At 39.1% G+C, this 26,681-nt stretch overlaps 1 protein-coding gene across 1 annotated transcript in view; it reads left to right on the top strand.

The window, feature by feature from the left end:
• The window catches only part of BCAR1 (BCAR1 scaffold protein, Cas family member), a 91,362-nt gene that overhangs the window by 21,930 nt on the left and 42,751 nt on the right, over positions 1-26,681 (top strand). The window contains exon 2 of the mRNA XM_072422890.1: positions 20,699-21,439. Coding sequence (XP_072278991.1) covers positions 20,699-21,439 — 741 coding nt within the window. The remainder of the gene's footprint in view (positions 1-20,698; positions 21,440-26,681) is intronic.

Genomic DNA, 26,681 nt, shown 5'->3' with positions numbered 1-26,681 from the left:
AGTTTAGGTTTGTGAGATGGTAGGTGGTTAAAGCACCTGTTGGCAAGCCATAATTTACAATACAAGATTTCACTTTAGCAGTTCTTGTCCCCACCCTCCTACTAGGGTTGTATCTAGGGCGGCACTCTTACTGCTCCGTTCTCCAGTATGGGAGGAGTGACATCATTAACATCATCACTTGGCTTAATACTGAGCTTGCTCAGGAAACGGAGCCAGCAAAGCTGGCAGGAAATCTCACCATCAGAGTTCCTGAGAGATATAACAAAACACCAAGCAATGGTGGCCTTTAACCTTTAAAACAGTCACAAGCCTGGACAACTTAAATGGAGTTGAAAAAAATAGAGGTTCTTTCAGTCAAAATAGTCAGCATGGACACACTTAGAATCAATTAGAGCCCTGTTATTTCATGTGCTGACATCCAATATTTTGAACATCCCTATGGGAGGACAGATTAGTTGATTGACTACATCCGTGTTGAAGCTTCTCCTTTATTGCCCAATCCCAGGCTGGGGTGAGAGTGACCTATTACAATTTCTTAGCTGCGGTAGAAGGAAATTAGGTCAATAACCCGCCTGTAGCATTGTTTGGATCACACAACTAGTTAAACTCCATTACAAATCTTTTGTAATTTTTTGAACAGTGGGAATATTTTACCTGTTTTAATCATTTCACCTGAAGTTTACCATAATTTCATTTATAGGTTTTGAACTTCTTTTGTCAGCAAAAACATTTCTCTAGGACTGGTGACATCACTGTGATTGAGGAATATGGTCAATAGCTCCAAGTACGTTGTGGATTCCAGTCTGGAAATAATGGCCCTGACCTCATAATGCCTTCTTTTTACATATGGGAACGGGTATACTTACAGATAATTTTCAGGTCCTCCAGGTGTTCCTCCACTTTACCTCCCATGAAGTTGTGTCAGCACCTACGTGATAGCTTTAACTCAATAATAACATCATGAAAGCTGGAAGGGTGATCTGTGTTAGTTCAAGATCCGGGTGGATGAAGGTTGTGTTACCTTTAAGCTGTCTCCAACTTGTAAAGACTTCAGCGCTAACTCATTACAGAGAACAACTCTGAGATTTAATCTCCATTGATGGTACTAAATAAATACTGTCAGAGGAAATCTCTTCTGGAGTTTTGGTTACTGTCAGGCTTGTTGTCTGAACCAGTGAGGCTTTAAGTGACATTATTTTTCTGCTTGTTTATTCATTTATACACACTGTATGAACTCAAATCATTTTAATTTCCTATCTATTCATGGCTTTACAATTGTTACATCAATTATCCACTGAATTCAACTGGAAATTCTTCTGTATCTCTGCATGTGTCAGTGTGTCAGAACCTTGCCGCAAAGCATTGTGGGTTTTTAGAGCAGTAAATTAGGAGAACAACAATCTGGAGGTAATAATTATCTGGGTCGGGTATTTAGCCGTTTATGAATGCAACTTGATTTTGGGTGAGTCTCTGATTTAGGGAAAGCGGTGTAATATGATTTAACTCTTTCACAACTGTGGAGTCTTTGCATTAGATGTCCCAAACAATCTTCACGTTTATTGTTTAAATAAAATTAGCTCAAGCGAGCATTGTTTTTACGCATGATAATAATTCAAATGTTCTTGCCTAATGTAAACATGCACTTTGGGGTGCATGGCTTAAAACACGAGCAATAAAAGACATAAACCTTTAACATGATACAAAATAAGATGTATGGACATAGTAAGTTCGACAAAAAAGAACAGATGGCAAGCATAGCAATAATGCAAGAGAAGTGGTACTGTGCATTGACTATACATAAAGAATCAATAGAGAAAATTGCACCAAGCCCATGGATCAGTAGAAGTGATGTATTGTCAATGTCTATTCATAGGGAAAAAGAACAGATGTTATGAAGTCGATCTAGAATATAAGAAGTGGTAATACAGATCCACAAAGAATAAGACACACACTCTAGATCAGAGGTAGGCAGACTCCGGCCTTTAGGCCAGATACGGCCTAGCTGGTAGTTTGTTCCAGCCTAACGCCCCCTTGCTGATCCGGCCTAATCACGGCCAGCAACCAGTGGCGGAGCTGGAAGAAACTGCCAGAGCTGCATGCAGCTCTTGAGCCTCTGTGTTGTGGTTCCCGTCCTTATTTACCACGGCCGGCGTTAACACTTCCACCACTGGGGTAAATAGGGAACATGCCCTCTTCTCCGTAGGGGGGCAGAGCCATTAGGGCGGGACTTGACAGAGTCTGCCCTAGGGTGCTCCTGCCTACCCCTAAAATGGCCTAGTGGCCAAAAAAGTTTGCTGACCTCTGCTCTAGATAAATGTTAATTACGAATAATTGTGATCATCTTTGTTGAAAATCTAGTGTGTATACAGTGTTCCTTCAGCATAGTTTATTCTTGCTGATCAATAAATAGCCAAACATGGATGACTGCTGTTATTTCCAATGGAAGAGGATGCTCCTCGCTTGCCCCCCTCCCCATAGAAATGAACAGTGTTATGTGTATTGTGTGTGTACAGAAAAGATTTAGGCCTATGTCATGTAAAGATACCAGGTGAGTCACATATTTCTAAGAGTTGACTTAAGGCTGAATAGGGATACTGGTAGGGATCAGGGTAGTCCACTGTACAAGATAAATGCCAGTATTAGAATAGGAGGCACATTTCAGGTATGCCACATCCTCTGATTAAGATTACCGGAAACAATATGTATCAATTTTTTTTTTTTTTTTTTTGCTGAGTTGGTGTCCATAAGTCACTCAGTAATAACTCCATAATGGATCTCCATACTTCTCAGTGAAAATCTTAGAATGGGTTAATATGCAGACTTCATTGTACAGGTCTAGTGTCTGAGAAGGAGGAAAATAGGAAGAGAATCCTGTTGTGGAAAGATTCAGTCCCAGCTCTGTACTCAGCCATCACAGCATGGATCACGCTGCCTGCTAGATGAGAAGACTCAACAATCAGCTGGAGATCGAATATGTTAACTGCTGACACGGAGTCAGCCCAGAAGATATAATGAGGCATTCTGCATTTTATTTGGTATGAGACCTCTTCATGACACATCATTTTCAGCAGATCGTCTTTATTGTCTCTAATGCTTCTGAATACTGTGGACAAATGTCAGTGGTTCTGCATAGTAAGGAGAATGTTACATAAAGCACATAGGAGGACCTATGAACATGATCTGGGATATATTTCTCAGCTGAGTTAACAATCTAGTCAGTAAAAACTGGCTAAAGACAGAGGATGGCAAAATAATGGGCAATTCACCTACTAATCGCTCTCTACATACGGAGTTTAAATCTCTGAATTTGAGCGAAACGCGTTGGTAAAAGAGACCATTTTCTCTGACTATCTCTATATATTATGTCTATATATTATGTCATATATTATGATCTAATGTGATATTCACCATTGGTTCAATATACAGTTTATGACTTATATACTTGTCTACCTAGCATAGTTGAGCTATGTCTGGTTGAGAATTTGTAACAAGCTCACATCTAGTAAAATATTATCTGAATTATTGCCAAAAGAGCCATCTATCTAACCACATATTACTTTGACATTAGATTTCCCTTGGTTTCTCACTCTCCTTTATTCATACAGGCACAAATATATCCAGGTATGTATGCTAGAAGCATGTGTGTACACCAGACATAGACCTATTGTAGTCTTCCATCTTTGGGTAATATTCCATCCCAATGAGATGGCCTAGGACAGGTGTCCCCAAGCCCTCGTCTGCTCTGGCCGGTGCACCCCCCAGCGGGGTCAGGAGAAAGTGCCTCGCTTGTGGGGGGGGACCACGCACCAGCCAGAGCTGCGGACCATGTCTCTTGTACGTATCGCAGGCTCAGGGTGGAATCCGTAAATGTAGTGGTCCGTGACGTCCGAAAGGTTGAGATGACCACTGATGTAGACCACTGATTCCTTCCTGATTCCATGAGGCAATCAAATGTTCCCTGGATCAACAGTCTCAGTTATCTTTACTTTAAAGCCTTAATACCCAATTATTATCTGTGCTTCTAGAAAAGCATTCCAGTGGGCAGATTCTGGCATCATGACGTCATTATGGGGGAAGTTTCTTCCCCTTTGATTGACACGCTGCTCCCTGCGCATGCGCAGTACAGGGTCTGTGTGTTTTAGTGGTCCGTGAGCTCCTAACGGTTGTGGACTGGCTTAGGGGGTCTTCCAGCAATTCTTTTGGCAGTAGTCCAAAGCTAACCAAACGTTCTTTTGGCTTCCTTGAAGGTAATATACTTGCTCTGCTGTTTGCACTGTGTGGCTACAGAAAGGCCAATAATCCATTGCTATACCTCAATACTTTCTTAAATGAGGAGGTCATGTTTAAGTTTTTTGGTATTTATTACTTTTTTATAATGATCCATAAATTAAACCAAAAAGAGGAATAACTAAAGAAAAAAAGGGGAACAAAGGGATTTTGTTCTAGAAAAGGGACTGCCCCTATAAATGAGGTACAGTTGCGAGCTAGGCATTGGTTTGCCTGCCCAGGATTTACTAATTTCCATTAAACATTTTTTTCCCCTAATAATGTTTCAAGGTCAGCATTTAGCCAAGGCTATTGACGGGTATTGTTTAGAAAAATGGGAACTATTGATAAAGCTGCACAAAATAAATGAAAGTCTTTGTAACGCCCAACTTTGGTATAATCAAACATTCTTTGCATGTTTCTTTTTATTTTTTTTAAACTTGATGCGGCTGAACCTGCCCCATCCCCCTTTATTGTACAATTACAATATAAAGCATTTCTTTGCTGAACAATGAGATATGCTGCTATCAAAGGCTTCTACCCTCCTCCATGGGGGAGGTGTGCAGGGCACAGGGAGCTTCAATGCTTAATAGCGCAAAATTGCAGTATATAGATAGTCCATTCATTACCTTCATTCTATTCATTTCTGTACAATTCACGATTATTTTGAACAAACATATAGTGCACGATTCTGTACATGCTGTACCAACTGAACTGAACCAATTTAATCAAAGCATATATACACCTCTTATATTTTATTGTCAGTGCTCATCAACCCTACTACATAATGCTGACTGATAGCACAGCCTATATTAATAAATCATTAAATGTTTAAATTGCAATATGGGCACAAACATTTTATTTTAGCTATTGGACATGACACATGAACATAATGCCGGTTTCGGTCTATTTTTCGTCTACCTTGCGGTCGTTCACTCCTAATGCTGCTCAATGACCACAGAATTCAATGTTCAGACTGGTGCATATGGGATGCAGTGCCTGATAAGTGTATACGTGGATTTATGCCTGCTGTGCGTACTCACTGTTGCGCCATCATTTGAGAAGCACTTATTGAATATAATTGTAAAACCTGAAAGGTGTTGAAAAATCACATTTGATCTCTTCTACTGCCTATGTTTGTCCAACATTTGTCTGTTTGAAATGCCTTCAGGTATGGTTGCATCATGTGGCAAGGCACACCTGTAAAACGTTTTCAAGGTTACAAGAACTGTTCAGACCTGCTCAAGCTGCTTGCAGCCTGAAATTACATGGAACCTGTAAACTACTTGTTAAGTAACAGAGGTGGTGATAGTTAGGATACTGTTTTATACGTAAAGGAAGAATGAAGGATATTGCATGTGTACAGTAAAATGAAATGTACATTCAAGTACATGGTCAGTCCAAACAGCAGTCTAACATCCATTATCGGTGGATATTGGTGGCTTAATTATCTCCTGGCTTCTTATATCTATTACCAAAATCTCTGTATGGAAGTGTGTGCCCCTGCCCCTTCACACATACAAGTGAGGAACCTTATGGCACTTTCTTCTGCGGCATAAGAGTATCCCATTTATTTCATCACAGTTTGATACAGACCCAAATGTTTCAGGATTTTACTTTTTTCTCTGCTATACATGAAATTCCCATGGGCTAGCTGTTTTCTCCAAAATTCATTTTCTGGATTTGGAGCTTGGAAGGGGGACCCCTAAGCAAATCAAATTGCACTAATTACTTTTCATGTATATTGGCAAGTTATCTTTGGATGTGTAAATCTGTTCTTCATTCTCCAGGAGTAATAGTAACAACCAAATGTAGTTAGGAGCACACTAAACATAGAGTTGAGCAGGATCACATCTTAAAAAAGTGGCCAAAAAGTCTCCAAGCTACAAGTTCCAAGGACTTGGTAAAATGTGAGTTAAGGTAACTCACTGTATATAAAGTATGTGTTACCATCAACTGTGTTTAACCCAGAAATGTTTTTAAGCTGGGTGGGAAGAAATTGAAGGTGGATGGAAGCCCTTGTATTATGACCCAACTCTTCAGTAACCACTCAAAAACAGCCGGGTGGTTACTGAAACGTGCCGGGTAGTACGCCTGGCTAAAATGGGCTAGGGGGAACACTAATCAAATTCCATTCATTGGTAATTGCACCCCATTATTGACATTAACCACATTGTGTTGTAAATAGAACCAAGACGATATAGGAAACCAACAGAGGTCACCTTCATATAAAACCTACAACTGATCTACAACATGGGGTGGACCTTCATTCACAAACTGAAAGAAAGATACCTTCTGTATTTAGAAACATATGTTTAATTAGTATATTAGTAATTAATTAGTTATATTAGTATTAGTATATAAATGTCACATAGGATGGTAGAGTTCAGATCTTGTAGTTCCTTACAGCCAGCAAGAGCCAGACAGGCTGTAAGGTTGAGGACGATGTAATATTTGGTTTCCGCCTGATCCATTTTCTTGTAGTTTCAGTGGATGGATAATGTTTAACTAGTGTTGAAGTCATCATAAGAGAATGAGGCTGCGTTATTTCCATTCATGTCTCGGTTCAGTGGTGTGTACAGATTGTAATATCCTCCTGGCCAGTATTTTCAAAGTAATCACGCTCCTCCTTCTCCCCCAGCAGGACTGACTTTGGTCGCAGTGTGATTTTTTTTATGCTGAGGAAGCGTAGACATAACAACCTTATTTGGAATGATTCTGGCTTGAAATGCCAAAGCTGGCTGCTGCTGTGTGAATATATTCACAAATCATGTAGGGGGGTGAAAGCAAGGAGACACATAAGGCCACAGCATTGGTCTGTATTCATATGATGCTTCCAGTTCAAAAAATTACCTGCCCGGCTACTGGTTCATCATTATCTGATGCAGTTTGGTTATGTGATATTTGAAAAACTCTGCATCATAAATCTAATTTGTAAAATGCCCAGCGTACTTCTAACCAACAGAACTGTCTGTTCACTTATAAGACACACAGACCTTTGTACTCGATCCATGTAGAGGGATTTTTAAATGTCATTGCTTCTGGTACGTCATATATCAAGAGCAACTAGGGATTGTATAATAGAACAGTGTGAATGGCGACATTTATTATAAATGCATAGAAAGCCATAGTTGGGCAATCAGATTCTGAGGTAAGTAATCTCTCATCAGGTAAAGGTGAATACTGTTTTTTTTTTTTTTTTTGGAAAGATTTACCTTACTATGTATTAAAATATACAAGACCTGTTTAGGTTTTCAATTTCCCTTGCACCATTTGTGTTTGGAATACATTTTGCACTTGAATGCCAATGAAAAGTTGTACATCAGTGAAAGATTTACTTTCATCTGCCAATGGGCTCCATAGAAATGTATGGGTTCTTAAGGTAGAACGGGAAGAGGTAACTCTGAAAGCTTTCTGTATAGTATACCTAGGTATAGAGGTACACCAATGTACAACAAACCTTTTGTGGTTTCACAGCATTTAGGAGTACAAGCTTTCAGATTTTTTTTTCTATTTAAAGTGTCCCAAATCTTAGTCATTCAATGTAAAATCCTTAGACTTGTCGAAGGGCTGTCATTACAAGTGGGGTGTGAGTGAATAGGGTTTAATTAGGATCAGGCTTAGGCTACGTATACACGTACAATAATTGTCATTGGAAATGAATGATTAACGGCTGATCGGTAAACGCTAACAAAAAAAAGTGCACAATGATGCCGGTGAACGAGAAATGTTGCGAATGACCGTCCTGGTGGATTTGTTTGGGTGACGATCATTCACTATCGATTGTGTGTATGGTCAGGTTAGTGATTGTGGATGGTTCTGGGGTACACTTTCTCCAGTACACATCACTTCCTGCATCGTTAAACGATCGTATCTAGTGTGTGTACTTTATTGGTGGATTATATTTCATCCATCGTATTGTTACAGCATGTGCAGAATCATGCACTATATGTTTGTTCAAAATAATCGTGAATAATTCACTTTCTAATGACAATTATTGTACGTGTGTACCTAGCCTTAGTCCTGAAGCATTTTTAGTCCCATTATACCTGTCTGTTCCTGACAATCTCCTCTTCCCCCCTAGCTTACTAAATTGTGGGCAGTCCATCTAAGTCCTCCCGTAACATGCAGAACTGCTGGTCCTGCATTGTAAATTATGACTTTGGTGGCTTGTGACTGACCGGTGGTGTATCGAAGAGAAGAGACTAAAGCTAGGTACACACTTTCAATAATTATCGTTAGAAAACGAACGATTACGTCCGATCAACGATTATGCACAATTATACTTGAACAATCATATTGTGCACAATTCTGTACATGCTGTAACGATACCATCGTTCAAAAATAATCCACCAATAGTGTACACACACTAGATACAATCGTTTGAACGATGCAAGGAGTGACATGTAAAGGAGAAAGTGTATTGCAGAAACATGCACGGTCACTGAACGACTGTATGCACGATAGATAGTGAACGATGGTCGGCCAATCAGATCCGCCGTGCCGGTCGTTCATTTCCAATGACAATCCTCGTTCGTTGGCGTCGGTCACTTTTTCTTAGAACTATTTTTGGCCAATCGGTTGTTTGTGTGTACGCAGCTTTAGGGAGAGTGGTTGTATGAGAGAAGGAAGCATGTGAAAGTAAAGGATAAGATTAGAAGTACTTTTTAACGGTATTCTAAGTAAACATGAGCTTAACTTTGCAATACAGGGGGAGCCTTAATGCAAGAGGAGTTCTTCCTTTTGCCCAGAGTTTAGCTTTGAGCCATTTACATTCAGCATCCTCCTTAAGCTTGTTCTATTAACAGACACTTTGTTTAGTTTACCAACCACAAAATGTTTTATGTGTAAACGCCTTTATGTTGTTTTTTCCCCTGGCAGTTGATTCTCTATATGATTATGGCTATGGTCCAGTCTGAAAGTTTGAATTACAAACATGGCTTGCTACATGATCTGAGTTCACAATGGAGGCTGTTTGTTGACTTTAATGCTTTAAATGTGTTGGAGTCAATTCTAATATTGATCCTAGAGCTTTACAATAAGATTTCTTTGTAGTGATGAAAACACCAAGAAAGAATCTGCACAGAGATTGAATAATGAGGTATTGTGGGAGATTATAATCTTCATCTTTAGTAGAAGAATTCCAAAAAGCCTTTCCTGAAGATGAATTTTGGGGTGCGGCCCAAAGATGGCAGGTGTAGGCGTTTAATTTGTGTTGATAGGCAGAACATTCCTATACTGTGTAGCAATCGGTGACAGAGATTGTGGTTTTCTGTAGGCTTTTTATGCTAGAAGGCTTCCAGGGGTTTTATGGAGTAAATAGGGAGCAGTATAAAGTCAAAGCCAATGATGACAATAGACAGGATTATTTAGGAGAGCAGAGTGGTGACCCTGATCGAAGTACTGTTGTATCCTATCTGTCCAATCACATGCTGGGAGACTAAGAAAACATTACTTAAGAAGCCTTTTCCCCTAATGTCAGAGGGGTGAAGTATGATACTAACTTTTGGGTTGTATGACTTGCTGAAGGTGAAACAATTCCAAGGGAATTATAAATTACATGTTAATATGACATTTTTAAATTGTATATCCACCTGATTGTACTTTCTGGTAGAACTATGAGTAAAACATTGGCAATACAAAAAGTCCCACAGTTCAAACAATTGTCATTTATATGATTATCTGTTTGCCTGGACTGTTTAATTGCTAATAAAAGGCAGCATACATTGGAAAAAAAATCAAAGATTGGTGGCAGGTTTGTTGCTTGGTATCTATACTTTACATTTTGTTTCTCTTGCTTCCTCTTTGCTTCTTAATGTACTTCCTTTATTTGACTACCCCTGAGGAAGCCTAAGATAGGTGAAACGCGTCGGGTATTACGGTCGTACATCTGTGACTCTGTGATTTCTTTCTGTGACAAGTATCTATGGCATTGTCTAATGGACTCATTTAATTATTTTATAAACATAATTTATCTGATACGCTAGCTATTCATTGTCTAGTGCTTCTAAATATGGCATAAACAAAATACATTGAAAATTGTACTGTTGAATCATTTATTGTATTATTCTGAACTTGTATTGTATTTTGAGCCTTAATTATAAGTACAATACAGAATTTCCAAAGAAAATCCTCTGTTTGCTTGATTTCTCTAATTTTATATAGTTGCATTATATACTTGTAGTATACTGGGTGCTGTTGTAGAAAAATGTAGAAAAAAAGTAAATTTAGAAATAAAAGTTATTATTTTTTGATGAATACACAACTGCACAAATTCTTTTATGTAACACAGTCATTTGTATCTCAATGCTGATGTTTTAGGCCCAAAAAATAATGAAGCTACATGCTTTTTCCAAGAATAGTTTGAAATGAGATTTTATGGTTGAATTACCTTGCCCTGGGTCAGAAGATGCGGTGTCTGGGATGTCAGCCAGCATCTCACCCATCCCTGCAGGCTGAGACATAATCTGTAGGCAGCACTTCTTCCTGGAGCAACAATAAGCACTTTGATACCCCATCTGGCAGAGAAGGGGTTATTCTACCATGCAGGATAGAGAGGACCCCATCCACTGACTCACAATGCCACTGACTCAGGGCCAGATGGAGACGAAGCAAGATCAGTCCTGATCTGTTACCACATTCCTGAACTGATCATCATCACACATTAAAGGATTCCTACATTTAACAACAATGGGATGGCGTCCTTTAAGGAGGACTATATTCCAAACGTTAATGAGATCTAGATGTGTGATGCCCCGGGCTGCCACTGACCACAGATAAACACAGGCCTGCCAAAATCATTAGCTTGAAGCTTGGTTTTTCTAGTGTGTTCTTTTTAGCCAGGGGTATACGTATTTGTCACAGTTACAGATTATACATGCAGACAGCAGATAATGACTTCTTAGGAATGTTTAAAGCACATTGGATTCTTGCTGCTAGGCTGCATATATATACAGTATAATTATGAGGCTCCTGTGTTTTTTAGATTGCTAAATACTGCAGCAAGGGTTAATTACAGCAAGTTTTGAATAAAGCAGTTTTAGGAGGATGGGGGGTGTTGGGCCACTGGAGAGCTGGGTTGATGCTTTCTCCAATGTGCTGGCAGCTCAAAATACGTCAACAGTCTGTGTAGCACTTAATATTTTCTTTTAAACTTAGTTTTTTAGTTTTTGTATACTACTAAGTTGAAGAGCCCTATTTCTAGAAAAGGTATAATTATCAATATGAAAGTGCTTTCTTTTACATTGCCTTAACAAGACCTGATGAGGAAGCCTTCAAAGACAGATGAAACCAGACATAATTCTTCATCCTATGCAAGAATAAAATAACTTCTTGTACTCCGCAGTCCGTACATTAATCCTCCTATACTGGGCCTGATTTTATTAAAGTTCTCCAAGGCTGGAGAGGATACACTTTCACCAGTGAAGTTGGGTGATCCAGCAAAGGAATGGGTTTCCTAAAAGTCATTTGTTAGCAAATGTTTTCAGTCTTGAACCAGATCCATGGCAGGTTTGCTGGATCACCCAGCTTTAGGGATGAAAGCATATCCCCTCCAGTCTTGGAGAACAGGCCAATGGTGTAGTGTAGTATAGTTGGTAGCCTGAGAACATCATTAACAGGGTTACCAAGCCTATCTCCTGCATATTGGATCTGTTTTTTGAAGATCAGTAATACGTTCCCAACCAACAAACTGTAAATCCTCTTATGTTAGATATTTCTTCATCAAGTATACCATTGAATGACGTAAAAGCAGCATAAAGTGGAGCAGATAGTACTTCCTGTGTACTCGGTACGACTAGCTGCATCCTCTGTCTGCAGACATTCTTCATATATGATTCATCCAAGCCTGAACAATGGACAGATACTAGAACCATGGCTCATTAGTGTATGATTCAGTGCTACTCCAGCATAGCATATTTTACAACATCGGTATTTAATCCTTAACTTCCTAAGGCTCAAAGAGATTTTATTTGCTGAGGATCAAGGGGAAAATTGGGCATTTTGTAAATGGAAAGCCATAGTGAATGCGCTGAGTATTCCTTTTTAGTCATTATTATAGTAACCATTACGCAAAAGTACATTTTGATGAGACGTTCACACTTCTGCCTGTATGATTTTGCATCGGTTGTACGGAGTGCTCTTCTGTATGGAAATTCCCAATCCTAATACAAGTCTATCTGATTTGCTGGTTGGAGGAAACTCTATTTCCCCCTCTCTCCCAGTCTCAATACATCTTCTCATGGTTTGCTGCATTTGGAGTCCAATGTTCACCTAAAGCCTCATGATACAAAATCCTGAGTGCTGCTAATCTCTTCAATTAGTAATTTACTAAGGTTTAGCATACAGTTTTAGGTCATTTTTTGGGATTTGTCATTGCATGGAACAGCTAGGCTTTAGGAATAGCAAACAGCAAACTATTTACCACTTTGTTTACTGTAAATAGTGTATTGTATAATAAAAGGCTCCAGAATGCAGTGTATTTGTAGTAGTTGTAGTGCATTTTTATGGCAACTGTTGCTGTTACTGTATAATTCCTTTATGCTTTTAAATAGTGTACTGCATACTATTTGCTCACAAAGTTTGGGCCCATGTTACCTGGGCAAATCTTTTTGGCTTCTTTTTTTTTTTTTTTTTGATAATGGGGAAACTGTCAGCCTATCTTTCCCTTTTTAAATGCCTTGTGTGGCTGTGCTATCTGATATTGTTAGTGAAATATTAAGGCTACGTACACACGTGCAATGGTTCTCGTACAATAATTGCCTCAGGGCTGATATCGGACTAGAATCTGGCGTGTGTACAGTACACGTCGTTCAAACGATCATCCTGGCGGATCGACCGACGATGAACGTTTCATAATGAAAGTGAAGGGGAGAGCGCAGCGGTGTGCCGCCCCGTCAATCTTCCCCTCCCCTCCCCATAGAGCAGAACAGTGCTGTATGTACAACACTCATTCATGCAATGTGCAGTTGTTTGTCATTGGAAAGAATCGTGAAAGATTCTTTCCAATGACGTTTATTGTAGGTGTGTACTTAGCCTAAGGCTAGCCAGGTATTAGGGGAAGGATCAAGGCAGCACAAAGAAATAACTGCTCAAAATCCAACCAATCACATGTAATAGCAAGCAGCTATTAGGTGCTCTAAAGTGCCCTTGGCATCCCTAAAACCCGGGCGCTCTTATCATTGCCTCCTCTAATCTTTGCATATCATTTGGTAAAGTGGCTTAATAGGTGATAAATACCAAGAAGAATTTTCTTGTGTTCCCCAGGCTCTCCTAAAGTAACTTCTGGGCCCCTGCTAATACATGTGATTCAATGTTTATTAAACCTCCTAAATAAGTAAATGTGTATGTGTGTGTGTGTGTGTGTATATATATATATATATATATATGTATATAATATATATATATATATATATATAATTACATTGCATGGCTTTGTCCTGTACAACCAATGCCATGAAAATATTCCTTTATCATAAAGTTTCAAGAAAACCCTTGATGCAAAGCGTTGATATACTTTGACTGCCAGAATAGTGTTTCCTTGGCATTATAAAATGGCAGATCTTTCCTAGAGCATTCACTCGCAGAAAGAATTTATTATACATGAGAAGTTGATAAAATCAGATCTCTCGTTTGTGCCGTGTTAATATACAGCAATAGAATGCCTGCAGCAAAAAGGAGTAATATTCTCAGAGCAATTATGTGTCAAATGTCCCTGCTGCAGCCCACACAAATGAACCTGTCATACTGCTTTAGTGCTGGGACATCACCGAAGGTTAGTGGCTTATGGGGAATGTGTGCTTCGACTGCATGTATAATGAATAATATTGAATTTTTGATAAAATCAGCTGAGCTGTTTTTTGTTTTCGGACAGGGAACTCATTAACATTATGAGAAAAAACACAATTTGCAGCTGTGTATGTATGAGTTCCCATAGATGTACACTAAAATATGTCTTTACTTTTCTGGACATTTTGCTCTGTAGCCTGTTGATCTGTGTTGGCTGCAATGTTAAGTACAGGGTGGCTCATTGTGAAAGCTGCTAGATTTAAACTGTATGATTAATGGAAACATACATTATATGTTTAATCCAAACCCTCTGTTTTTCATCCATGTGTGATACTAAATGTTCTACTAGCCCTTTAAACTAAGCTATATAAAAAGCAACATTTTCATCGTTCACAACCCTTTATATAAAACAAGCATGAAAAGTATTGCAAAGTAGTTCTAAAGTTCAACATTTAGGCCCCTTTCAGACCTGCAGTTTGCTGCACCCTAAGCTAATACATTTGCATGCGGTTGCCCTTGTGGTTGCAGTGCAGTTTTATCTCCTAGAGAAGAAGAAAAGCAACAGCACATTCAAAAGCAATGTTTCACCTTCAGGAACTGCACCCGCGATCCACTGCAACCATGTGCACAATATAGTTTCTAACATCTCCCATTCAGTTTGAATTGGAGTGGTTGAGACTGTGGTTGAACCTTTGACAGACCGCTGCATTCCACCATAAGAGGACTTTGTTGTGCAGCACAAGCTAAGTTAATTTCCTTTAAATCTACCATCTGTACTGCAGCAATATCAAAGTGATAAGTAAGGAATAGCACTATAAGCCAAGTTGACTTTGTAGAATTGGAGAAAAAGGAAGAAACATGCCCTGGGAGCTGCTCATAGGAAAGGAGAACACAGAAAAGACCTTATCAGTATTTCCCTCTTCATTGTCCAATCAACACGCTGGGGGCAGAAGGTTTCCAAAATATATTGCCCACCCTAGTAGAGAAAATACAGTCATATGCAACCTGGCAATGCAATATGGTAGGCTTTTGAGAATCCCAAGTAGCAGAGTACATCAACAGGCCATTTAGAAAGTAACGCAGTTCACGTTTAAATATCTCAGCCATGTATGTAGCTTCTTGGGTGGTGTTCAGCTGTAAGGAAAACATATGGACACGGAATATATTTCCATGCACAGAAGCCAATGCCACACACAGCCTAGATTTTTCTAGTGATAGCAAACCCTGCTCATGATAATAGGCAGTGTACAGGTTCATTATTCAGTGTCAATGAGTGTTTGCTGCTGTCAGAAGCCTCATACATCTGTCACAAAGGTCTCCCACCCTGTTCGAATTTCTGTGACTAATTAAGGATAATTAGGCCTTTTCCCCTTACAAATATTTTACACTTTCACCATCTAATAAAGCTTCAGGTGCAAAAGTCGTTCAGGGATTTGGGTGTGCATTGGATCACAAGGGTGGCCTCAACTCACACTTCAAGCCAAAAGTGTCAGTCACCTTCACTGAACAATTATTTCATTGTTGTAGCTGAATGTTTGTCTTTTTATACTCATTTGTCTATATCATGTTCCATTTACTTTTAAATTACCCTTACGTTTGTTTCATTAAAGCATAAAACCCCCCTACTTCCCTCTTGTGGAAACCAGTCATTGGGGCGTTCGCCATTGTCTGATCAATGATGATTCAAATATCCCTATCTGTTCACAAAATACTGTTTTCTGGGTGGATTGTACAGATGTATATCCAAAGCTCTGCTCCCTCCGACATTGGAGTACCAATATGCTTTATAACTTTTTTTTTTTTTTTTGAGGAACAGTTTTGGCTTCAGGAAGGCCGTAATGCTGCTTTATATGTGAATATATTCTTAGTATCGTAGGATCTTCATGCAGCGGTTTGACCTATCTGAAATATGGTTCATAGAACAAGCCTGGTTGCATCCATAGAATGACTCCAGGCAGAAGACTGCTCGGTCAAGGAAGCTTTGGTCACTGCACGTTCCTGGAGATGTCTGCTATATAGACCTTTATGTTCAATACACCACCGGATCCAACCAATATGCTAATCGCTAATCTATCAATTAGAAGTCACTTGTGTACAAATTTTTGCTAGTGGTTTTACTACGTGATCATTTGCAGAAATACATACTTTTGACAGATATAGCCAATCTGAATATTTCAATATCTACTTAACATTACAACTTGTTTTTTAGATGTTCATTTGCTGTGTGTGGCAATCATTAGCTATGACTGATCCAGCTCATTCTTTGTACTTGGTTAGTAAATAGGCCGCTCATCATTGCTTTTTATTACAGTAATATTTTCTTCTTGGCATTGCTTCAGGTTTATAACTGTGTACAATTGTTTGCCTGCTCCTTAAACACACGCCGTGCTGTAGTTTTCATATGGGCCATTCATGCTTTTTAGTTCCGGCCCTTCAAGGAAGCAGACGTACGCAGACATCCATTGTATTTGTTTTAGCACACAGTCACAGGCTAGCAGCCGAGTCCATATGTAGAGAAGTGGGAGCTATTCATGGAATGGAGTATTGCTGAGGTCCAGCTGTGAGCCTCCTTCACATCCCACAAAACATACACAGGAAGTTCCTGGAGGAATAATGGAGAGAGGGTTTCATTGGTTCACATCCTCTGATTAACCCATGATATTTAGTTCTCTCTTATGAAAATGCTGTTTATAGAGAAAAATTGCTTTATAAAATGAAATTGAAAACTTTTAGTCAAACCCTTTTTTCTGATTTATATAAAGTGAGTGGGCTAGGATCTTTGTCAAGTGTTTAATTCTGCCTGTTGGAAATGGTTACCTAATGTGCATGGCTACATGTTGCAACGTTTTGTAGATCCAAAGATATAGTCAACTGAAACTCTCAACATTCTTTGCAAAATCTAGCTTGGCCTCACCCTTCCCTATCCACCTGTTTTAAACATTGAAAATATTCATATCCACAAGTTTAAGGAGAAACATATTTTGCCTGTTCAGAAGTGATATTGTTTGTGCTAAGCCATTCCAAAAATGCTATATTGGCTTTTGTTGGATTCTAGTGCGAAGAATAAACATACAATTCTGCTGACGTTGTAAATTTTTTAAGCCTAAATACTATATGGTTTGTTCATGCCAAACACAATTTAAACTAGTGCCTATTGATGGTAGTGTGGCTGTCACACTGGAATGACAAGACCCCTTTCATCACATATCCATTGACCTATCCCGGGTCAAGTGGACATGGTAAGAGGGCCGCTAAGCTGGACGTAAGGTCTAGTACACTCAAGGTATTTGCTACAAATTTTGCACATGATGGATCAGTTAAATTGATTTTCCAATTGGTAAGCACTTGGCAGTCCAAAACCCAGTACATCCGTAAACCATGGCCGCCGGATTGAGGGGCAGGAACGGTGTGTGCCACAGAAAAGCTTCTTATTGAAATTGCTTGATCATGTCTACACGAATTGGTCTTGTGTACTATAAATTATTTTTACAAAAACATCAGATCTGATCACGTCCGTTCAAGGACATAAAAAATTATCTTGTGATTGGTCAGTTGTTGAATTCACTTTAGACCCCATCATTTTATTGGATTAGTGATTTGGCAATGTAAATCAGCCCATCTATACTAGGCTTGGTGTAGAATGGCACTAATGTTGTTGTTTCTAGGGATTAATTGGACCAATAAAGGATCTCAGAACTCAATAGACGTGTTAATAAGGAGAATGAGCATAAAACTGTGTAATTTCAATTAAGGAAAGATAAGAAAAACATAATGCCAAGTACAAATAATGATCTTAAAGCAATTCTGATACATACTGATGGCTCTGTCATTATCTGTGTTTAGGACAAAAATATTTAAATGAGATGGCTTGGGAGTAAGAAATAAGATAAGATAATTAAGAAGTAATCCCCAAATCATCAAACAACATGTGCTGGAGATAAAGTAATTAACAAATCATTTTATAATCATCAGACTTGCTGATGATTGCTGGAGTTTGAGGATGACTATAGTGACTGATTTAAGGGGCTGTTGGATGATCTCCTATTTCTATTCTTGTTTGGCATGGCTAATTTTTAAATATGGGCTTATATGGAACATAATGGCAAGTAAATGTGTTACTTGTGGCAGCCACACCATAAAGAGTGTGAAAGAATATAAAATGAGAACATAAAATGGCGTTGTTGGCAGAACAGAGGTTTACTGGGTCATCAAGCTAAAGCAATATGACGCATATTAACAATCACAGCTACAGTATACAGATAAACTGCACTACAATCAAAGTTCAAACCAAAGTTATCAAAGCTGTACATATAAATTCCATTTAAAATTCCATGCAACAAAGGAAATGCTATGTCAAAGTTGCCACCAGCACCCCCATACAGCTTCCCATGAATTGGGAGTTAATGTAGGGAATCACGTTGTACTTTTTCCTGCAAAGTAGACATACTGAGATCAGTAAACGGACAGAGGTCATGTAGGGGATGGGGTGGGTGTTTTATTCCTCATGTTTTTACTTTGGTTCTTTGTGAGATAATCTTCCAGATGTTCTTCAAGATGCCAGCTATAAAGCTACAGTTATGAAGGCGATCAGACCCCATGGGAATAAAAGGCTTTGGTTATGACCTTATTTCCGAGTTTCCACCATCCTACCATTATTTGATAAAACACTTCCTCTTCTATGCTATATTTTCATCTATCCATAGAGGGGCTTATATTGGTATTAATATCTCTATACACTGCGGTGCTCCTATGCTCGGTTTTTGGTGAAAGACTTCGATATAGACTGGCAGGAATAAGTAACATGATAATTTTTGCCCTTTTGAGGTTCATTTTAGAATACAGACAATATTTTCCCCAAGATTTTTTTTAAAGCTGGGAGGGAAGAAGCTGTAGACAGGTAGAGGCCCTTGTATTGTGACCCAACTTTTCAGTAACCACCCAGAAACATTGGTTATTGAAAAGTGCTGGGTGGCGCATGTACATTTTATATTGAATATACTGTATGTTTTAGGTAATTTAATAAATGCATTAAAAGCAACTTGTTCTTTAACAGGACTCGAACAACCTGTACAGTGTTTAACCCAAAACATAAGCTGGGTGGTAATGTATTGTAGGCTGGTGGCAGCATCTGTATTGCAACCTAACTCTTTAGTAACCACCCACAAACAGACGGGTGGTTACTGAAATTTGCCGGCTAAAAGGGGCTGGGGAGAACACTAGTATAAAAATGCATCCTCCTAGAATATATTTTTGCATTTATAGAAAAGGAGGTAAGATTGTTCCAGAATGTTAGCAGTGAGCACGCAGGTTAATGTTTAACAGATCTGTCCACAGGTGTGTTAGCTGACAGCTGAGTTGACGACAATGATAACACGCATGTTGCACTGATGTAAGTGATCAGACGTGTTCTTTGTTGCTTTGTAAATAGACGAAAAGTGTGTGCTGGTCTAAGAACATCTATTCAGCAACTACGCAAATTTACGTAGATACAGTTTACTAGCATTAACATGCCTACATAGCTGTTATTTTTCAGACCAGTCGTGAAAGGATAGTATGCGCACCTCCAATTGGTGACCACTTCTAGAACCTGATACTTGGTCAAATACAAATTCTTATGTTACTTGTATTTGTAAAAATACATTTATTGATGTGTTTATTATTATTGGGGTTCATTATTTCGTGTCTTTTATACCTTCTTGAGTTCAGCTGTAAGAGATAAATGGATGTGATGAAGGGCTACAACCCATTTTTGGTTGATGGTGGTTGTGGTGGTGGTGGACATATTTCTCCATACATATACATGGTGTGCTTCCTGATGTGTAATGCAGCACAATATCTGTGCGATACCTAAATATAAGCTTGAACTGCTGCAAAGGCAGAATAGTTGCTTAGAGGCTCAGCCAGTAAACCCAGGTTATAGCAGCTGTTCCGCATTAATACGGACTGCTCCCTCTATCGTACAAATAGTTAATGGGGGTAAAGCGGACTAGCTTTATAACAAACATAATCATGAAAATATGGAAATAAAGATTGCCTAGGCTAAGCTAAAAAATAGAAGATTTATTATTACTAAAATATTTTACTATCTAATGAATTATCACAGAAAGATCTTTTTGGAAATTCCACTTGAAAGAAACCAATGGCCAATTAGCTAAAGGAGTAATTGAACACATTACATTTGTGAGTTCTATATGAATACTGTTGAGGAAAGATTTGACAGCTGGTCTTGACATGTCAAACAGTCCCTATAGATACTTCTAACTGCCTTGTGTTTGCTGTCCCTTTTGCCTTCTTTCCATGGGAGAATTTGGGACATATAGAGCTCTGATTGTTTGCTGGAATGTAGTGGTTTGTTCACTGGTGTCTCCTATGGCTGGGAAGACTATTTCCACTTCGCCCTCACAAACACAGAGATTAAGCAGAGTTGGCTTTGAACTTGAGATCCCTGACCTCTAAATCTCAACTGCAAGATACTTTGCATTCCAACATGAGTTTCTGCCCGGATAATAGTATTTCACAATGCTATACTACTTTTCCAGAGATCCCATGTTTCATTTTATTTTATGTAATAGTGTAGTTTTGTTTTAACACCTTATCAAAAGTATTTTAATTCATAATGATTTTGTATCTTTTTTGTTTTTTGCAGAATGTACTGGCCAAAGCTCTATACGACAATGTGGCAGAGTCCCCAGATGAGTTATCCTTCCGAAAGGGGGATATCATGACGGTGCTGGAAAGAAACACTCAAGGTCTAGATGGATGGTGGTTGTGTTCCCTACATGGACGTCAGGGCATTGTTCCTGGAAATCGGCTTAAGATTCTAGTGGGTATGTATGACAAGAAACAAGGTGCTGCTGGTGATCAAGGTCAACAGAAGCCTCCGCAACAATCCCAGCAGCAACAACCCCAGTCTCCATTGCCTTATAACAACCAAGGTGTCTATAATGTTGTCTCCTCAAACCAGTATGCACCTATGCATCCATACCAGAGCCCAAGTGCAGACAATGTTTACTTGGTTCCAGCACCACCTAAAGGGCAACAGACACTTTATCAGAGCCCACAGGGGCCACAGCACCCAGGTCAAACAACCCCTTCCAAGCAATCTACCTTGTTTCAGAACCAGCTATCCCAGCATCAGTTCTCTAGTCAAGTTCAAGATATTTATCAAGTTCCACCTTCCATGAATCAACCACAGGAGCTATACCAAGTCCCAGTTGGATCCACCAGCCCCCCTCAATCTCAGGATGTTTATCAAGTCCCTCCATTGGCTAGAGCGGGACAAGACATCTACCAGGTGCCACCATCAATGACCCAGTCACAAGATATTTATCAAGTGCCACCATCTATGGATATGCGGGGGGGAGATCCCAGAAAAGCACCAGGAAAGGTACAGTGATTATATACAGTATTAAAGTAAATCTGAATTATCATTCCCTATGACTATGGTTGCTTCTACCAAAGTTTTTATCCAGAAAAACTGATAAGAGATGACATTGTTAAATTATTTAACTTGTTAGTACCCATATCTGAATTTTTCAACTGTTGCTGAACATAGTCTTTAAATTTTACCTAACGTAATAATAGGACATTAAAGGATTAATGAAAGTGTAGGTGCCTGGTCTACACATGAACATGATTTTGCACAACTCAAATCTTGCAATACAATTTCACTTTCAGGCTGTGTTTTATACATAAAGCAGTGAGATGTTTATCAAACTTCGATGTGCACATTAACGCACTGCAGAGAATTTCCGGGCCTCTAGGATCAATTTCCCCCTAAATGTTTTGTCAGACTAATGAGCGGTAAAGATCAAGCATTTGTACATGGTGCGACTGAATGATATCCGTGAGATATTGATCTGTTAGAAATGAGCTTTGATCGAGCTGCACTCTGATAATCTGCTGTTAGAGTGAGGTACGCATGCTTGCTAAAAATATAAATCCGTCCATTTTGGTAAGTCAGGTGGTAGCTGGTATCTGTGTGTATTTTGTGCTTATTCTTGCTATGAGGTGTTCTAATAAATATGGGCATTGCATCTAAACTCCTATATAATACAAGTTAAAATTAAATGCAAAGACTAATAAATAAATAAAAGGACAGATTTGATGGACCATTTTTTTCCCCCACCTCTTTCATATGTCAGTGCGTGACTCTCCCCATTACCATGTGTTGGTAAATAGCCGTGCATCTCTGATGTTATAGAGGGAGCTTTAAGCCCTGTGTAAGCTCTATGTAATGACTTGCACATCCTATATTTTGGTGTGTTTTTTGCTTTTCCCTGCCATGTCATTCCTCATGTAATCACTTGCGTGCCTGAAATATTCTAGAAATTACAGCAGGGACATGCCCATGTATTTGAAGTTCCAATGTGCCATGTATGGATAAATATCTTAATCCAAAATATAGTTGCTGACCCTAGATGATGCCTGAATAAATATTGAGATGGCCATCTGGGAAGAAAGAGAGCATTGTTATATGAGTATTATGATCGTCTTGGGAGGCAACGAATAATAAAGTGTTAGGCTGAGTACACACTTTCAAAAATTGTCGTTGGAAAGGATCTTTCACGATCCTTTTCCAACAACTAAAGACCGAATGATGCATGAAGGAGCTGCTGTACATACAGCACCGCTCTGCTCTATAGAGAGGGGAGAGGGAGATTCCCCTCTTCACTTCCATTATGATCGTTCATCATTTGTTGATCCACCAAGACGGATCCAAGAACCACGACCGCTGTACACACGCCAGATTCTCATCCGATATCAGCCCGAGACGATAATTGTTCGACAGTCATCTGACATGTGTACGTAGCCTTAAGCTGCGTACACACCTGCAATTTTTCTCGTTGGAAAGGATCTTTCACGATCCTTTCCAACGAGAAAAGACTGCACGATGCATGAACGATGCTGTACATACAGCACCGTTCATGCTCTATGGAGAGGGGAGGGGGAGAGCGACGGAGCGGCACCCTGCTGCGCGCTCTCCCCTTCCCTTTCATTAGGATCGGTCGTCGTCCATCGTCCATGGATCCGCCAGGACGGTCGTCGGACGATGGACGACGACCGACTGTACACACGTCAGATTTTCGGCCGATACCGATTATCGGGCGAGAAAAATTTGCCGTGTGTACGCAGCTTTACTCTTACCCACTGCTTAGAATTAACACACCTAGCAGTATTTTGAGTAAGGATTGTATAAAAATCGTCCCTTTGCTCTCTTCATCCAAAAATCAAATAACTGTATAGACATTATCCTCCAAAAGCAAAGGTATCCAGTTCAATTTTAATTTCGAAATATTGGCCACCGTTGCATTGGGATGCAATGGTGGCCATAATTTCAAAATTAAAATTGAACTGGGTGCCTTTGCTTTAGCGTATGTCGCTCGGATCATAGAAATAAATGGAGTATGGAAAAAGAACTTTTATACTTAAAAAGGAGAAAGGGTTTAGGACAGATTTAAATTCACGCTCTGCATATTTGTAATTAACCTTGAGCCAGAAAAAAGTGTTAATTACAGTGTATGAATTTTTGCAACGTAAAATGAACATAATTAAAGTGTCTATTCTTCTGCAGTCATATTTTAAAAGCATGTTTTGCCTTTTGTTGCATTGCTTTCATCTCGGTTTCCTTTGTGTGTGCTGTGACCCAGCCCCTCCCCCCATTGACTTTGTAGTGACTGCCATTATGGGGAAATTAAGCAGAACTGGCAGCTTGAAGAGGTGTCTGCTATATTTGCAGCATATCAATAATGGCTCCATGCAATTGGCATAGACATAGGTCCTCTTATCATCACCAATCAATACATATAATATTTCAGTCCAGTAAATATATAGCACAATCCAAAGCTTTACATTACATGGTATAGTTCACTGTACAGTGCATTGGGGTTTACTACTATCAGGGTTTTGTCGCAAGAAACCAGTATAAAAATAAGGTTTATGTAATGGCTGGATGATGGAGCCATTACTAGCAACAACCAATCATTTTTTAGAATTTGTTCCGCTTCTGCCCAGATTTAAGATGAGTAGTGATCAAGATAGAAGTGTTTCTCATAAATATGATAAAGCATCTAACACTAATCTATTTAAAATAAATAGATACTAGATCATTATATTGAATGCACATAGGAAAGCCCATTCTATGTTTGTTATCCATCAGGGAGTGCTCCCCAATAACCGCTGGCTAACGGGACACACCCTAGTTCACACTAAGGCTACGTACACACGTGCAATAATTTTCGTTGGAAACGAACGATTAACGACTGATCATCCAATAATTGTCAACAAAAAAAGTGCAAAACGACCCAGATGAAGGAAGAATTTCGCTGGAAATGAACAGCGATCGTTCGCTATCTATTGTGTGTACGGTCATTCAGTGATTGTGGATTGTTCTGTGTTACACTTTCTCCTGTACACGTCACTTCCTGCATCGTTCAAACAATGGTATTTAGTGTGTGTACAATATTGGTGGATTATATTTGAACAATCGTATTGTTTCAACATGTACAGAATTGTGCACAATACTATCGTTCAAAATAATCGTTGAGCGGTCGTTAATCGTTCGTTTTCTGACGATAATTATTGCATGGGTGTACGTAGCCTAACAATACAGCTTTGGAGCAGTCCCATAGGTTGGTGGTTGTTAGGGAGCACTCCCTGCTGCATATTTTTTAAGTCAAGTACTAAGAGGGCTTTTTTCTTCATTAAAGATCTTTTGTACCCTGGAAACTGCAAACTCAAACAAATACAGAGAGAAAAGTAATAATTAAACAAGTATTGCCTATTTGCTGATCCATCTGCAACAAATCATGCAAGCAACCATGTTGCTGGGCAGGGATTTGCTTCCCAATGTGTAGACCCCCCTACTTTCTGATGACTGATGGAGTAATGGTCTAGCACAGATCTACAAAATGCTTGAAACAGATGCAGAAAGATCCTTGCACTGCACATTCTCAGGTAAAGCTTACTCTCCAGCAAGGAGAACAATTAAGTAGGACAGTGATGGCATCACAGAACCTTATTGCAGTCCTTGTTGGAAATGCAGTTACGGTAGATGCATCTCTGCCTTGGATGATCTCATGCAGCAGCAGAAATACTATCAATAAGCTACAGAGTGCCCATGCACAGTCACCTATCGAGAAGTAAATGCTAACTTTCTGACATCAAGCCCATGTTGGACTCTGATAGTATGTGTATATGTATGTGTGTATATGTATGTGTGTGTGTGTGTGTGTATATGTGTATATATATATATATAGCTAGTGTGGCCGCACATTCTTATTAGCATAAAAAGAAAAATGATATAAAACTTCAATCCAAAAGCATTTACAAGATAAATTCACATATAATTTAGAAATAGATCCACACCATTTTGGCCTCCCTAAACCGAAAAATGTCCATGTTATTGACCCTTTTTAATGTGGGACCTGACTCAAAATCTAAAACTTGCACAAAAATACTATTTGGGACCATAATAAATACAGTGGGTGGTGGTGTGAAAACAATGAACGACTCTGTGGTCCTTTATAGCAAAAAGAGGTTTCATGCTAGTTTTAAAGTGACATCATGCATGGCATGGAGCAAAGAACCAAAACTTGGCAACAAAAATAAAACAATAATCTCCATCAATTTTACAATAAATTCTTTAAAAACGTGTTTCATTTTTGTTTCACGTTAGTCCCATCGTCTAACTGTGCCCTTGGGCCACAAATTACATTTATTTAGCTAAGTATGTGTTTACATCCGTGTAAGCTGCCATGACTGCTATTTAGCCAAGAGAAAATGAAGTATCATGCGTTCCATATGTTATAGGACCCAGAAGACGTCCCAAGTGCCCACATTACACACGCCTGGCATTGCAGATGTCAGACATGGATTTCACTGGTTTCCCTCACAATGAAAAATTCTGCCAATCTGTGCTGTTTGAAGTAAATAATTTGTCATTGTTTTGGCCTTTTTAAATGAAAGAACTTCTATTGTGTACAACGTATACTATAAATATTCTGCTAATGAAAAACAAGACATAACTAAAAGCAGCTGGTCAGCCTTCAAGGTAATAATTTGCTGTATAATTACATAGGGCTGTAGGAGGAGTGCACACACAAATGACTTGTTTTCACAAAGTTTTCATGGAAACTGGTTTTGGATGCATTTTAGTTTCTCATTTTTGGCTCAAATGTTAAGCCCATAAAATTCATGGAATTGTTGAAGCCAACCAGACGAAAGTAAGGAGAGCCCAGACCTGAGGGACATGCATGCCTGTGACTATTTCTATACGAATGCCCGGTCTTCGTGCGTTCTTATGATCCGGTCCTCTAAGTGCCATTAGCTGGCTTGTTTTATTGCAATGCTTTTCAAAAGCTTAGGTGAAAGGTAGCCCAAGCTTCTTAAATTAAAAAACTGACATGGTTTGTTGGTAGTATTTAAGGATCCCTGCCTTCTTTACATTCATGCAGTAGGGCCAAGATAATTTTTAGGTAAGCAAATAAGCTTTTGGGATTTGTTGCTTTGGGTAACCAAACATTAGTGCTTTGGTAAGTGAAGGTAGGAATTTTTATAAGCTTGACATGAACGGATGGGTTGCATAGTGGTTTTTTAACCATCCTGGTTAAAACGTACTACCTGGTTCT

Source organism: Pyxicephalus adspersus, chromosome 9, assembly GCF_032062135.1.
Source record: "Pyxicephalus adspersus chromosome 9, UCB_Pads_2.0, whole genome shotgun sequence".
NCBI classification, from domain to species: Eukaryota; Metazoa; Chordata; class Amphibia; order Anura; family Pyxicephalidae; genus Pyxicephalus; species Pyxicephalus adspersus.
Note: the sequence above shows the minus strand (reverse complement) of the source record. Positions and strands in the feature narration are given on the sequence as shown.